Consider the following 16,889-nt stretch of genomic DNA (forward strand, 5'->3'; position numbering starts at 1 on the left):
AATATGTTATGAGGGTGCATCAAAGTTTCAAAGTGGTTGAAAGCAAATGGGACAAGTATGTGATTTGTTGCTTGAATAGAAATGCAGATTGTCCTTGCCTTTTCTACATGAGGGCAATTCTATCTAAAAAAACTGATTCATGGAAAGTCACTCAATGGGGTGGACCACACACATGTCTCAATATGATCATGACCCAAGATCACGAGAAACTTGATTCAAATTTAATTGCCAGTTGCGTAGTAGGTACGTATTTTATGTTGATATTATGTTATTGTTTAGCCTTAATTGTCATTTAAATTTTGTTATTCTTTTGACAGGCATGATCAGAGAAGATCCATCGATAAAAATTTCATTGATTCAAGAAAGGATTAACAGTCAATTTGCGTACAAGGTGTCGTACAAAAAAGCTTGGTTGGCGAAACAGAAAGCCATTGCTATTGAATATGGTGATTGGGATGAGTCATATGCGAAACTTTCGTCGTGGCTAACACACATGCAAAATCATTCTCCTGGATCGTATTTTCAAATACTACATGACGATTTTATCGTTGGAAATACGGTTAGTCGCGAACACCGCCAATTTCATAGAGTTTTCTGGACTTTTGGCCAATGTAAAGAGGCTTTCAAGTACTGTAAGCCAATCATACAAGTTGACGGCACACATCTGTACGGCAAATATCGTGGGACCCTCTTAATGGCCACATCACAAGATGGAAATGGTGGCGTCCTTCCTCTAGCATTTGCGGTGGTTGAAGGTGAGACGTTGACAGCGTGGTCATGGTTTTTGGCACACTTGCGTGAACACGTCACTGATAAAAATGGTATTTGTCTCATATCTGATCGACACGCGAGTATAAAGTCCGCTGTTGCTAACGAAGCACTTGGTTGGCAACCTCCCCACGGCTATCATGTCTACTGTGTGCGACACATAGCAAGCAACTTCAATCGAAAATTCAATAATGCCAAACACAAAGAAATGTTGAAGAAATTGGGTAAGATTTCATATTTGCTGGTCACGTTTATTTTACTTTCATTTATACTTAAAATTGTTATTCATAACTAATTTTATGCAGCCTACACTCCATGCAAGCACATTTTTGATCAACATTTAGAAAAATTTCGTGAACTGAGTCCAGCCATAGCAACATGGATTGATCGCATCTCAAAGGAAAAATGGACGATGGCTTACGATAGAGAAGGACGTCGATATGGCCACATGACAACGAACCTCTCAGAATGTATCAATAAGGTTTTAAAGGATTGTCGCAACATTCCCATAACAGCATTGGTGAAATCAACGTACAGTAGGTGTCGAAAGTACTTTGTTGAGCGTGGCCGCCAAGCCCAAAGACAGTTAAATGAAGGCCAAGTATATTGTTCAAAGCTTGTTAAAGAACTGAGGAAAAATCAAGAACAAGCTTGTACGCACATCGTTCGCGTGTATGATATCCACTCCACAAGGTTTGAAGTAGAGGAGAGCTTCAACCCTATAACGCAACGTGGCGGACAAAAGTGGGCAGTAAACTTGAATGATCGTCATTGTCAATGCGGAAGGTATTCTGCGCTTCACTATCCATGTTCACACATTATTGCAGCTTGTGGTTACGTGAGCATGAACTACTACCAATATATAGATGTTGTTTATACAAACGAGCACATCTTAAAAGCTTACTCCGCACAATGGTGGCCTCTTGGGAATGAAGCGGCTATTCCTCCTTCTGATGACGCATGGACACTTATCCCTGACCCAACTACAATTCGTGCGAAAGGTCGGCCAAAATCAACAAGGATAAGAAATGAGATGGATTGGGTCGAACCATCTGAGCACCGAACAAAATGTAGTAGATGTGGAGCCGAAGGGCATAACAGGCGTCGTTGTCCAATGCAATCTGAGCGTGGGAGTTGTTCAAATCATTGATTTATGTATGTTAGTTGAGTGACTTGTATTTGTTTACGTTTTGTTCAATGTATTGAATTTCTGGGGTTCAATGAATTCGGTACTTAAAAACATTTTGCCTTTTGTACATGACTTATTTGTGGGGTTCAATGAATTCGTTAGTTAAAACCTAAAAATAAACCACTAACCCTAAAAATAAACCACTAACCCTTAAAATAAACCACTAACCCTTAAACTAAACCACTAACTCTTAAAATAAACAACTAACCCTAAACCCTAACCACTAACCCTTAAACTAAACCACTAACCCTTAAAATAAACAACTAACCCTAAACCCTAACCACTAACCCTAATAATAAACCACTAACCCTAAAAATAAACAACTCACCCTAAACCCTAACCACTAACCCTTAAACTAAACCACTAACCCTTAACCCTAACCACTAACCCTAAAAATAAACCACTAACCCTTAAAATAAACCAGTAACCCTTAAACTAAACCACTAACTCTTAAAATAAACAACTAACCCTAAACCCTAACCACTAACCCTTAAACTAAACCACTAACCCTTAAAATAAACAACTAACCCTAAACCCTAACCACTAACCCTAATAATAAACCACTAACCCTAAAAATAAACAACTCACCCTAAACCCTAACCACTAACCCTTAAACTAAACCACTAACCCTTAACCCTAACCACTAACCCTAAAAATAAACCACTAACCCTTAAAATAAACCACTAACCCTAAACCCTTACCACTAACCCTAAAAATAAACCACTAACCCTAACTAGTAAACCCTAAAATTAACTCATAAACCTAACCGTAACTCATAAACCTAAGTAATAAACCCTAAACTTAACTCATAAAGCTAACCCTAACCTATAACCCTAACCCTAACTCATAAGACAACCCCATAATCCTAAAACCTAACTCATAAACACTAAGTCATAAACCTAACTAATCCTACAAATAACTTATAAACCCTAGCCCAAACTGATAACCCTAACCCTAACTCAAAACCTTAAACCTAACCCTCAACCCTAACACCAACTAATAACCATGGCCCTACCTCATAACCCTAACACTACCTCATAACCCCTAAGTCCTAAAACTAACTCATAAACCATAACCCTAACTATATATTTGTCAACTTTAATTTTGCTATATGACTATATTTATTATTGTAGTTTGATGTGCGACATAAAAGTAGTCATTATGGTGATTCAATAACAAATGGTGATAAAAAACGCAATTCCATAACAAGTACAATGAGATACCATAAATTAAGTCTGAAATTCAAATTACAAACATACAAAACAAATTTGAAATAGAGACATCAAAATCAGTCATCATGGTGTCCGTGATGGCGCGAGGATGTGCCACATGGTCGATCCCACCTTCGGGCTTGACGATCCGGATTTCTTCTTGCGCGCTGTCTCCGCCCTTGTTCCTCAGCCTCTGCAGAAAACTCGTGACGCAAATCAACACCTAATAAGTCACCCATAACAGGGATTGCTCCGGGTACATCCCATTGCTGACCTAATGGGGCATTAGGTGTTGCCATTGGGGCATCATGTTGCTGCGAATGGGTCATGGTCGGCCATGAAAAATGAGGCTGTGTTTCCGCAACACCACCAAACAAATGTTCGCTTGCAGACATATCAGTGTCATGGCCTTCGAAAGGATACTGATACATCTGCGAAGGATACTGATACATCTGCGAAGGATACTGAGCAAATGTTGGTGGCGTGTAATACATTCCATGGCCACGCTGCTCCATATGTTGGGAAAAATCTTCCGCTTGAACAATCTCCCTTCGTCTGTCAAAACCTCGAGTTTCAACACTTGACTGAAGCATGTGAAACTGTTGTGGGGGAAATCGACGCTCTGATGATGGACCATGTGCCACAGGCTCAGTGATCCTCTCTTGCTCTTGGGATAAAATCGCTAACTTTTCCACATATGGCACGAGATCATCAACTGTCCATGTGTTTCGCCCTTGTGGTGACACCATATACTGCAATGTCTCGGTAACTTCACCCTGCAATTATTAGGGTAAGGAAATTAATGTCGATGCTTTAACAAGTAAATTGAAGTTAAATAATTAAAAAGAAATAAATACCAATGTAGCCGTGTTTGCATTGTTTGGGTCGATAAACATTTTTGTTTTGCGCCTATACCACACCATGTAATCCGAGTTAAAACTCAATAGGCCCTCTTGTCGAGCATAAACGTCGACCCTAAACTCAGCTCGATTATTCCACTGACTGATAAATGGGGCCAACAGCTGGAACCAATTTTCATCCATTTTGCCTTTCAGTGTTAGCCCGTGGACATTCCATGGTTGCGAAGGAGACTCCGGAATAGGTTGTTGCATTCCAAATTGTCGCAACACTCTATCCGGTTGGTGCCACTCTACAACATGAAAACAAATGAGTGGCACCACTGCGCACCACGCCATACTGCCAACCAAACAAATGGGAGGTAACATCGACATAACAGTTGCTGTGTAAGGCTCCCACAGAAACTGCATACAATAACACAATTGTTAATTTATCTTAAACCATGCCATTTTATTTATTATTTAACAAATACATGATGATCTTGTTACCTCATGTCGTTTCATGATATCCAATTTGCGACGGAAAACTATTAGATCATCATTGCCAATATGTTGGTTTCCACGTCGCAGCCACCTACAAAAAAAATATGAAATAATTAGTGCCGACGCATTACATTATAGATTATTTTCAAATGAAATTTTTAAAAAAAAAACTAACCTGTGTCCGAGTGGTTTGTTTTCCATTATAGGAGGAGTTCTCTTTGGAGCCAAAGTCGTGCAGCGTTCCCATGCCCACATTTGGATTAGGATGCACATACCTCCGATTGATTTTATTTTGTAATCGGTGGCGCTGCACATCTCTCTGTATAAATAAGCAAGCACGGCAAGTCCCCATGCATACGTGCTGCACTGTTCAAAGTCCCGTAAAAATTGGAGGTACCTTAGGGAAACTTTACTGCTGCTTTTGTCAACAAATAGAACTCCTCCTATGAATCTGAGGATCCATGCACGGGTAAACCTTTGTAATTGTTCTACGTTCCCGTCATGGATATTTATTTCTGAAAAATGGTGAGCCAGCCAACTTAATTTGACCACACTGCCTTGAAGTTCACCTTCCTGTGGTCTGACTCCCAATAATTCTTCACACAATTCAGCCCAATCAAGATTAGTCTGACCAATTAATGGTGCCCCCTCAGTATGAAGACCTAACAAGACTGACACATCTTGAAGAGTAATCGTAGCCTCTCCGCATCTCAAGTGAAACGTGTGTGTCTCGGGCCTCCATCTTTCAATCAAGGCTGTAATTAATGAAGAATTAATTTTCAGGTACCCCATTTTCATTATCCAATAGAATCCTGATTGGCGAAGCAGAGGAATAATTTCCTCTGGTATTTCTTCTTGTCCTTGATAGATGGGTACAGCTCGCCTGATATGTAGTTTTCTGTCTGCTTCCCCATTCCAAACATGTTCGGAAACATGTTTAGGTTGCAGCCATAAGACGTCTCCTTCTATTGGGCCAGACTTAATGTGTATACTAGATGAAGATGATGACGAAGATGCCATTGATGCTGTAAAGTTCAATATAATACAAAAAATTGACAACAAAAATTTTACATTAAAAAAATTAACAAATTTAATAGCTACACAAATTTAAATAAATGTTCTAAAATACTATACAAATAACAAAATTACAAATTTAATAGCTACACAAATTAAAATACATGACCAAATTAAAATACATAGATTTGTTACACATACAAAAATTGAACACAAAAAAACATAAAATACTACCTAAAATAGTCTACAAATAAAAATATTAAAAATTACATACCTACACAAATTTAAATAAATTACCAAATTTAAATACATAACAAAATTAAAAACTTAAACACATACATAAATTGAACACAAATAAAGTTAAAATACTACCTAAAATAGTCTACAAATAACAAAATTACAAATTAAATAACTACAAAAATTTAAATAAATGACCAAATTAAAATACATAAGAAAATTAAAAATTTAAACACGTACATAAATTGTACACAAATAAACTTAAAATACTATCTAAAATAATCTAGAAATAACAAAATTAAAAATTAAATAGCTACAAAAATTTAAATAAATGACTAAATTAAAATACATAACAAAATTAAAAATTTAAACACGTACATAAATTGTACAAAAATAAACTTAAAATATTATCTAAAATAATCTACAAATAACAAAATTAAAAATTAAATAGCTACAAAAATTTAAATAAATTACCATATTAAAATACATAATAAAATTATAAATTGTTACACGTACATAAATTTTACACAAAAAAAACTTTATTTACTAACTAAAATACTCTATACATAACAAATTTAAATATTAAAATACGTACATAAATAAATTTAATTAAATGACCATATTTTTTTTACAATTATTAAAATTTAAATTAAATAACAAATATTATACATAAAAAAATGGTATTAAATCAAAAAAATTTCATGGAATAAAAAATTTAAAGAACATATATATAAAATTAATAAAGTATCATATATTTCAATGAAAACTATAATTCAATAAACTAAATAATATTCACATTCTAACTAAAATTAACGTACAAATAATTTTATCACAAATAATAACATACAAATTTTAAAAATCTTAACAAAATTATATTAATAAATCACTAACGTACAAATAATAATATACCAACTAAATCATATTTAAACATACTACTTAAAATTTAAAAGTTTTACCATACATCAACAAACTTAGCATATCTAAAACAATTAATAAAACTAACCTAACCTAACAATTAATAAAACTAACCTAACCTAACTTACCATATCTATAATTAATTTACAAAATTATAAATAAATTATATTATCAAATTAACTAAAACTAACCTAACTAATATTATCAAAATTATATTTATAAATCAACTAAAACTAACCTAACTAATATTCTTAAAATTATATTTATAAATCAACTAAAACTAACCAAACTAATATTATCAAAATTATATTTATAAATCAACTAAAACTAACCTAACTAATATTCTTAAAATTATATTTATAAATCAACTAAAACTAACCAAACTAATATTATCAAAATTATATTTATAAATCAACTAAAACTAACCTAACTAATATTCTTAAAATTATATTTATAAATGAACTAAAACTAACCTAACATAAACCTAACCTAAACAATATTAATATGTGAACTGAAATTATTTTAACACATGTATATATAACAGAAAAATATAGGGCAAACAACATTAAAAAAAAATTAACTTACCGGAAGCGCGTATTAAGAATAGCAATCCAAAGCACGTATGGAGAATACACAGTGTAGTGTTAGGACAGCGGAACTAAGATTCAAAACTTCACCTACAATAGATAAAAAATTTATCAATTAAAACTGAAATATAAATTAAACTTAACTTAATATATATAACACAAAAAATTTTAAAATTTTCAGTTAACATAATACTTACAAAAACACCTAATACCAACAGAAGAAGAAACAATGCAATGGAAGCTCAATATCTCGTGTGAGGAAGATAAGCAGAAGAAGATAACTAATGAGGAAGATAAGCAGAAGAAGAAGAAGAAAGCATGCATACGAAGAAGAAGAAAGCATGCATACGAAGCTCGCGTTTTATAAAAAAAATTTTGAATCCCTGCACCTGCAAATCGCCTGCACCAATGGCGATTTCCTCTCTGCAAATCGCCTGCACCAATGGCGATTTCCTTCTGCTGCACTGCCATGGCAGGAATGGCAGGAACTAGGCCTGCTGCCCTCAGCTATTGGAACTCGCCAGTTTGACTGGCGGTTCCCTATGGCTTGTGCATATCGCCAGCTCTAATGGCGGTTTAGGCACGTATCGCCAGTGCCATTTGCAACTTGCTCAGTGACACCAAACTCGCCATTGACAATGGCGGTTTGGGTCCTGCATGGCACACTATTCACGTACAAAACTACCCCCTGCCGGAAATAAAACCAAAAGAACCCCATCTGGGGAAATACTTTTTAAAAGTACCCCAGATGGGGAAATTTGCCTACGGTTGCATGCAGTAAAGCACATGTATGTGTTTTGCAAGCAACACTTATTCATTTTGAATAGAATTGAACAGTCAGCAGAAATGAACTACTCTTCTATATATATATATATATATATATATATATATATATATATATATATATATATATATATATATATATATTTTAAAACTACTATTTAAAAAAAACCTCAAACCAATGAATCATGAATACATATGAAGTGGACAGAAATTTGTCACTCAAAAAACATTTTCTCTTTTCTTCTTTTTACAAAATAAATCGTAACATTGTATTCATGGGAAATACAGATACAACGAATAGAAGCTCATTAGAAGATTGCTTGTGAAAGAAACTCATTAATAGGGCATTTTGGGGTTCAAAAGACTTTAGACATGTTACAGGAGCATTTCTATTGGCCACATATGAAACATGATGTGCATAAGTTTTGTGAACAGTGCATTGTTTGTAAGCAGTCAAAGTCTAGAGTCATGTCTCATGGTCTTTATTCTCCTTTGCTTGTTCCTGAATATTCTTGGACTAATTTATCTATGAATTTTGTTTTAGCTTTTCCTCGAACGAGGAATGGTAAAGACTCTATTTTTTTTGTGGTTGATAGGTTCTCAAAAATGGCATATTTCATACCATTTAAGAAAAATGATGATGTACGCCATGTTGCTAAATTATTTTTCAAGGAAGTGGTGCGTCTCCATGGACTACCAAGAAGCATTGTTTTGGACCAAGACACTAAGTTCCTCAGTCACTTTTGGAGAACATTATGGGGTAAGGTTAGAACAAAGCTTCTTTTTTCCACCACATGCCATCCTCAAACTAATGGACAAATTGAGATAGTAAACAGGAATTTGTCTTCTCTTCTTAGAGCTATGATTAAAAAGAATATAAAGTGTTGGGAATAATGTCTGCCTCATGTTGAGTTTGCATACAATAGGGTTGTACATAGAAATACACAACACTTTCCATTTGAAGTAGTGTATGGTTTTAATCCCTTGACTCCTCTTGATTTGTTACCATTGCCTAACATTTCAGATTTTAAGCATAAGGATGCATAGGCTGAAGTTGAATATGTGAAAAGATTGCATGAGCAAGTGAAGGCTCAAATTGCAAAGAAGAATGAAAACTATGTCAAGCAAGCCAACAAGAATAGGAAGAAAGTGGTATTTGAACCAAGTGATTGAGTTTGGGTACACATGAGGAATGAGAGATTCCCTGAACAAAGGAAGTCCAAACTTCAACATAGAGGAGATAAACCTTTCCAAGTACTAGAGATGATCAGTGACAATGCTTACAAGATAGATATTCCAAGTGAGTATGGAGTAAGTTTCTCTTTTAATGTTGCTGACTTGACTCCATTTGTTACAGGTGGTGATTCTGAAGATTTTAGGACAAATGCTTTCCAAGAAGCAGGGAATGGTGAGAATCCCAAAGCTATCCAAATACAAGGACCTATGACCAGGAGTAGGACCAAACTGTTAGAAGATACCCTCCAACAAATAGTATCAGTCATACTTGACAAGACCCAAGTGGAGAAGGATGAAGGCCTAAAAGCACTATCAAGAATCATCTTGATTATTGTTAAAGGCCCAAACTAATTTGAAGGTCCATATCAAGTATTTTTCTATATTTTTTTGTAATTTTAATTAAATAAAATTAGTATCTTTTCAGCTACACTATATGTATTGAACTCATTTTCAAGAAAATGAACTTTTGACATTTTGAGAAAATACGTGTGCATCTTGTGAGAGCTTCTCTTTGGATTCCTTGTTGACCCAATCTCAGACTTATCAAGGTTAAACCTTTGTGGCATTTATCCTTGATTTATCTTCCATATCTGGAAGTTGCGTCATTCATTTTCGTGACTTTTATCAAGCGATCCACTCTTAATAAGAATCACATTCCTATCAAAATCAAATGCAATTACGAATGTGAAAGCATTACTTTAACCATTTAAAGATAAAGATGGACGGAAATCCAACACATGCAATTAGGAAGAGACACATGGCAAATACATATTTAAGCTCCCAAATAAAGCTTTTTTGTCTTTTTGTGTATAGAAAAATAAACACGAACGATGAAACAGGAATGCTTATAGAAAAAAAGTTTGTAGAAAGGTAATTCCATTTTAAATGAAAATATGTAAAAGTTATTACACTTCTACTTTAACATATTCAAGATGGATAGGCCTATAATGACAAAGCATTCGACCACACATCGAGATCCACCGACCAGTATACATTGCATGTGGCACCAAGATATGCATCCCTGACTTCCAAAGATAATATTAACTTGGTAGAAATTTAACATAGAAGAGACCGGACAAGGCAGAATAATTGAAATTTTACTATAAGTATTCACCATTAGCCGAAAAGATTGCCCCTAAATTGACTTTCAAACAAACTGTCGCTGTAAATAGTAATCAACAAATAAATGTGAACTTATATAACGAATCGGCAAGATATTCCATGTGCGCTGATTCAAGATCCATCATATCTTTCACCTGCATAATAAATGGCAGAAATATCCAAAAGATTTATAAAGTAATTGAATTACTAAGTCATATAGACTAGATCTAGCCATCAAAGTTATCATAAACTAGAAAGCTATGAAATTGACATTTGAGTGAGGTAGAAGGAAAATGTGGTAATCCATCCCAGATCAACGAAGTTCATCTTTCTATAACCCTTTATATGTGGTGAAATTTTTTTGTATTTCTGCAACATTTAAAAATTATAATGGAGATGCTGTTGAGATGACTTAACATTTGTTTATAAGTTCCTACATAAACATCTTAAAAGCATCCCACATAATAAACAAAATATTTCTAAATTTCCTCTTATGTTATGCTAAGCATAAACATCAAGCCTGCTAGAAGCCAAAGAACAGAAGACAGAGAGAAGATATGAAGGATATTGTTGGTTGAACTTTAACAAAAATGTACAGAACAAAGGAGAGAAGTCCCTCTCTCCTCCCCCTTCACAAATAATTTCTCCTTTCACACACAAGCTATCAAATTCACATAATGAATCCCTCTAATCGGATGTCCCCTATTTATAGCCAGTCCCTTCTAACTATTGGACTAACTGAGCTGCCTTTATTCAGCTCTCATTATAGTCATTGACCAAGGCTGCAGCCTGCAGCTGCTTGACAGCCTTGAGCAGTAGAACCCTCTCGTAGTAATATCAGCAAATGCAAAAAACAAAGAATTACATTACAAGGTCAAAGGGCATAGAAATAATGAAAAATAGTATGATTTTGATTTATGGAAATAATAAAAGAAATTAACAAATTTGCATCGCACATCTCACAAAGAAGGATGAAAAAAATCCCTAAATTTACCTTAAAAACTGTATTTTTTGGGGAAACAAGAGCTAGCCAATACCTTAAAAAAAATTTATTGACAAGTACACAAGTATACCCAATTTGTACCGATACCCAATAGTATTGGGCCAATACATAACATACCGAGTGTCACTGTTGCTTGCAATAAAGCACAAGTATGCGTTTTGCTTTTGCAAGGAACATTAATCCATTTTGAATGAGAATTGAGCAGTCAGCAGAGTATGTAAAAAAGCTTGAAAGTCAAACCAAGGCTTGCAAGAGTTGGTGATATAAATTTAAAATATGGAAGTAAAATTGTGTGGTCACATTTTATTATAGAATTAACTAAAGTAGGAATGAAATAATAGGGGGGGGGGGGGGGGGGGGGGGAGAGATATATCATACGACTGAGTCTAGAGGGTGTGTGAATAGAGAGAGTGATGGGTGAGAGGGGGGACGAAGCTGTAACCCCGGCGGGGAGGCTGTTCCTGCAGGCAGAAATGAAACAAGTAATCCACTGCGTCATAGGGCTGAAGAACCCCATCGACGCGGAGCTAGTGAAATCACAAGTCCGGAACTCTACTATGCTACAACACCCACGCTTCACGAGTCTGATGGTAAGAGGCGAAGGAGGAGTGGAGCACTGGCGGCCCACCGAAATCGACATCGATCGGCACGTGCTTATAATAGAGGAAGCAGTGGGCGAGAGGGAGGAGGAGGATGAATCGGCCATCAACAAGTACCTGGCCGAATTATCCATAGACAGCGATGGGCTTAGCATGGAGAAGCCCCTGTGGGAAATCCATCTTCTTAAGGCCCACAAGTGCGTTATTTTCCGAATCCATCACGCCCTCGGGGATGGGATTTCCTTGATGTCCATGCTTCTCGCCAGCTGCAGGAAACTCAACAACCCAAACGCCCTCCCTACCATCGCCGCCTCTGCCTCTACCTCTGCCTCTAAAACTAACCTCATCAATTTCCGGAATCTCCTCGCTACCCTCTGGTTTTGTTTCATCTTTGCCCTCGAGTTCATCCTCAGGTGTTTGTGGATTCGTGACCCCAAATCCGCCTTAACCGGTGGCGCTGGGGTTGAGCTCTGGCCCAGGAAGATAGCTACTGCCACTTTCTCCTTAGAAGACATGAAGACCGTCAAGACTGCTGCTAATGCGGTAATACTTCTTCCTCTTCAACTTCATCAGTAGTAATTCATTCATCCCCTCCTCAAAACCCCACCCACCTTTTTAAACATTCTTCTTCTGTCACTGAAAATATAAAATTCCTATTTCATGTCTTAATCTTTGCTTCCTAATTTCACTACGGACTAAACATTTTTAAACAAAACGTCGGAGGATTTATTAGGTTCTACGATTACTCTTTCCCCCTCTATTTTAGGCATCACAATTGACAGCTCATATTCGTCTATAGCAAGGTGGGGAGATATTGTAGTCAGACATAAAATATAGTTGAAAAGAATATAAAAACACAAATAATCTGTATTTATTTATATAAAAAGTGTTCAGAAATTTAGACACGTCTCAATATATCAATTTTTTTATTTTGCATTTTCTCTCTCCATCTTACAATTTTTTTTCTCCTTCCCCTCTCCAACAAATAAATTGATCAATTTCATAGTGCCATTGATTAATTTTATTCAATATTTACCTATTTATTATCATTGACCAATCCCACATTCTTTACTGACTAGTTTCATAAATATATTGACTGATGTATCAATTAAATTTACCATTTATGGTGAAAAACTTATTGGAAAGGTTCTGAAATTCTGATTACCCTTTTAATGATCCCATGTTAAATAAAAAAAATTATAGACAAAAGGCAAAGATTAAAAACAACTTAAGTAAAACAAAATTAAAAAAAATCGGTTTTATTTTTCAATATTTTTTTTTACTAGTGTAAAATTTTACACGATCGATAAAGTCTGAACCAAATAGCGTCACCTAATACACTAATGATAAATTTATTAAAAATGAAAATACTGTTATTTAATGGTATAAAATAGTTTCTTTTTATACAGTAGAAAAAGTTTTTTTTTTAAATAAAGTAGAAAAAGTTTAACACCAATAATGAACTCCTTTCGTCAATTATTAAAATTTTCATTGTGATGTGGTGAAACCCCTAGGGTTGAGCCGGCAGATGATATGAAGGCTTATATATGAGTTTGAATGACCTTAAATTTAGTCTAATGGGCTGTGGACACCTAAATCGGTGTTGCTTAACATCTGTGCAGGGCATTCCAATTGACATCTTTTGATCCAATACCAAGTGGATAGTTAAGTTGTTATTCTACAAATAATCTTTTCACCCAATTAATACGTAGGTCTTGCTAACTTGCCCTTGGTGTTTTTTTTTTTCTTTTTAAAATGTAATTACCTTTTTTTTAAAGCGTAAATGTGATTACCTTAATCGAAAACAAGATACCACTTTGTCTTTGAAAAAGGTTCCAATACAATGTGGTCTTAATATCCATTGCTATACAGTATGCTATAATTTCCAGTTATATACAAAAGAAGGACAAAAATTGATTAGGTATTCTTGGAGGCTGATGGCATCCCCTTCTTCGCTGGCTTGCAAAACAGAGGATGGTGTGTAACGTTGTGTTTTTTTAATTGATTGTTGAAGTGATTTAATTAAATTTAGTTTAAATACTTGAATGAATGAATTAATAAATTTAGTGATTTAATTATATATATGTGTGTGATTAGTGAGTTTTAGTATGTTGGGCTTAAGACGATAGACTTTAATTTATGGTGGGAGAGATGAGTGTGTATAATAAGGTGTAGGTTTGAAAATGAAAAATTACAAGAGTCATAAATCCTCTTTTGTCCTGAAACTCTCTCTCTCAACACACTTCTCTTCACAATTCTCTTCTTTCCAAGAATCATCATTAGAGGACTTTTAACCTTGGTGATGTGCAAAAAGAGAGTTTATTTCTCTAAATTGATGGATACTAGTATTTATGAGTATTTTTCTTTCTTGTGCAATAATTATTAATGGTTAATTTTTGTTATTATGCAGACCATAAATGATGTTCTATTTGCAGTTATATCATCTGGGATATCAAGATACCTAGACTTTCGAGCACCTAATGGTAAAATTCATTTTTATTTTCCAATAAACACAACTTCTCTTTCCACTTAATATACTTGTACACAAAGGCATGTGTGCACACACAGACCCACATTATCATAATTGATTAAATAATTTTTTATCCCTTAAGGGCTGCGAGATGGTGTTCAGCTAACAGGTTTAGCTATGGTTAATTTAAGAAAGCATCCAGGATTACAGGTCTACTCTTGCCCAAACTTACCTTCCTTGTCTACCTGTTTTCTACATATTTACTGAGTTAGGATAAAAATGGACTATTACTGATCAGGAATTATCCAATATGATGAGAAGTAATTCAGGAGCAAGGTGGGGTAACAAATTTGGTATGATTCTCTTGCCTATATATTACCATAGAACCAACACTTCAGATCCTTTAGAATATCTGAAGAGAGCTAAGGCAATGATTGACAGAAAGAAACGATCTCTAGAAGCCAGTTTCTCATACAAAATTGGGGATTTTGTAATGTCCACCCTTGGTCCAAAGGTGCACTTTTTTTTCCTTATTTTTACACTTTTGAGGCAAAATAAATGCTATTTGATTTTATTTGTAAATTGCAGTTTGCTAGCCTTCTAAATTATCGGATACTCTGCCACACTTCCTTCACTATCTCAAATGTGGTTGGCCCGCAAGAGGAGATTATGATTGGAGGCAATCCTATAACGTTCTTAAGGGCAAATAATTCTGCCTTGCCTCATGTACGACCACTAAACTCTATTTTACTCACAGTCACAACATTAAACACTTAACTTTGGAGTACAATGGTAAGTGAATGTAACTATGTTCATTGTTGGTGAGCAGGCTCTCATTTTGAATATGGTGAGCTATGCTGGAAGAGCAGACATGCAAGTGCAGGTGGCCAAAGACATCATTCCTGATCCTGAGTTTCTTGCCAAGTGTTTTGAAGATGCATTGCTTGAAATGAAGGAGCAGGTTACGGCCAAAATCTGACATTTGGAGAAATTTGATTTTGTTAAATGTTACAACATTGCTATGAATATTGAGATACATATAATCACAAGCAACATAATTTACATTGGGATAACATTTACTTTCTTAATAAATGTTATATAGGGACTTATTTGATACATCTAGTTCTCTCATATGTACCATTGATGGTTGTATGACCTATTAATACATAAGTTGAAAGGATTTGAAGCATATTATTAAAATGCATTTCATGTTTGCTTGACAATTAAAAAGATTAATACGAGACTCATTAAATCTGACACAGTAAATTATATTTTTTTTATCAGCACGATAAATATTTAAAGGATTAGACATGTGATTTGATTTCACTCCCTCATGGGAGGACTTCACCAAATGTCTAGTAGCATCCATTTTATCATTGCCTGAGTTTTAATGATGACAGGAATTATACATTGAATTATTCATGGTAGTACTCTTCAACAAGCTTATATCATATAAATGATGTTATTGCCCAACTATTGGATAAGACTTACCACTAAGTTAATCACAACCCAATTGCTCCTTATAACTGTTTAAGGGTGAACTTTTAGATAAATCACATATCTTCCAACAAAAAGCACTCATTTATTGTACTCATTACGCAAGACATCATAGCCATATTATCATTGCCCCTGATAATATCTATATCTATAAAACATCAAGGAAGCAATAAGAAAGGAAAATATAGTTGTTTCAGGAAAAACTAAGATGTCAAGCAGCAAGTAAAAGGAAATATGTTACTAGGTATAGGCGGATCTAGGACATAATTGAAAAACAAATTTATGTTCAAGAATCTAATTAAAAAAAATAGTTCAGGGGCCTAATTAAAAATTGTCAAATAATTAAAGGATTTATAGATTAATTTAACCAATAAACAACAAATGAATTATATAACAATCAATGAAATATACAATAAAAAAATGAAGTAAAATGAAAAAAAAAATGAATGTTCTAAAGTGTTAAAGAGTACTCAGGTGAATCATTTTAAATGTTCATTCAATAAAATGTTTTTAATAATAATTAAATGTTTTTTTTAAAGTAATAGAATGTTCAAATCATAATTTTTGTTAACTACTTTGATTTGAATATGTTATAACTTTGGATAAAAATATATGTTAATATTATTGAATAATCTCAATCAAAGTATATATATATATATATATCATAATAGTTTTTAGACAAATTTTATGGTGGATAAGTGCTTTGAGTGATTTATGGTGGATCACTGTAATTAGCCTTTAGATTAATCAATTGTCACTCATAAAAAAAGATTAATCAATAGTCAACTCTCTTATTATAGACTCTCAACACTTAATCCTTGTTCATTTCTCGTCACTTCTTTCCCTTATTTCCATCCTCTATTTATTTTTTTTGCAATCCCCTATTTCTCCTCTTTTGTCGTCTCAATTTTTTAATTCTATCAAACAAACACAATTGCC

At 34.3% G+C, this 16,889-nt stretch overlaps 2 protein-coding genes across 2 annotated transcripts; one reads left to right on the forward strand and one right to left on the reverse strand.

The window, feature by feature from the left end:
* Positions 1-3,143: 3,143 nt before the first annotated feature.
* Positions 3,144-4,552, reverse strand: LOC114420317. Its single transcript, XM_028386246.1, has 3 exons — positions 4,515-4,552; positions 4,026-4,430; positions 3,144-3,944 (listed from the first exon to the last, which is right to left on the reverse strand). The coding sequence occupies exons 1-3, from the start codon at positions 4,527-4,529 to the stop codon at positions 3,246-3,248; spliced, it is 1,119 nt and encodes a 372-aa protein (XP_028242047.1). The 5' UTR covers positions 4,530-4,552; the 3' UTR covers positions 3,144-3,245.
* A 7,129-nt stretch (positions 4,553-11,681) lies between these two features.
* LOC114417858 (O-acyltransferase WSD1-like) lies at positions 11,682-15,647 on the forward strand. The gene is made up of 6 exons (XM_028382878.1): positions 11,682-12,526; positions 14,394-14,466; positions 14,596-14,663; positions 14,752-14,967; positions 15,042-15,179; positions 15,283-15,647. The coding sequence occupies exons 1-6, from the start codon at positions 11,798-11,800 to the stop codon at positions 15,430-15,432; spliced, it is 1,374 nt and encodes a 457-aa protein (XP_028238679.1). The 5' UTR covers positions 11,682-11,797; the 3' UTR covers positions 15,433-15,647.
* Positions 15,648-16,889: the final 1,242 nt, after the last annotated feature.

This window comes from Glycine soja, chromosome 7 (genome assembly GCF_004193775.1).
Source record: "Glycine soja cultivar W05 chromosome 7, ASM419377v2, whole genome shotgun sequence".
NCBI classification, from domain to species: domain Eukaryota; kingdom Viridiplantae; phylum Streptophyta; class Magnoliopsida; order Fabales; family Fabaceae; genus Glycine; species Glycine soja.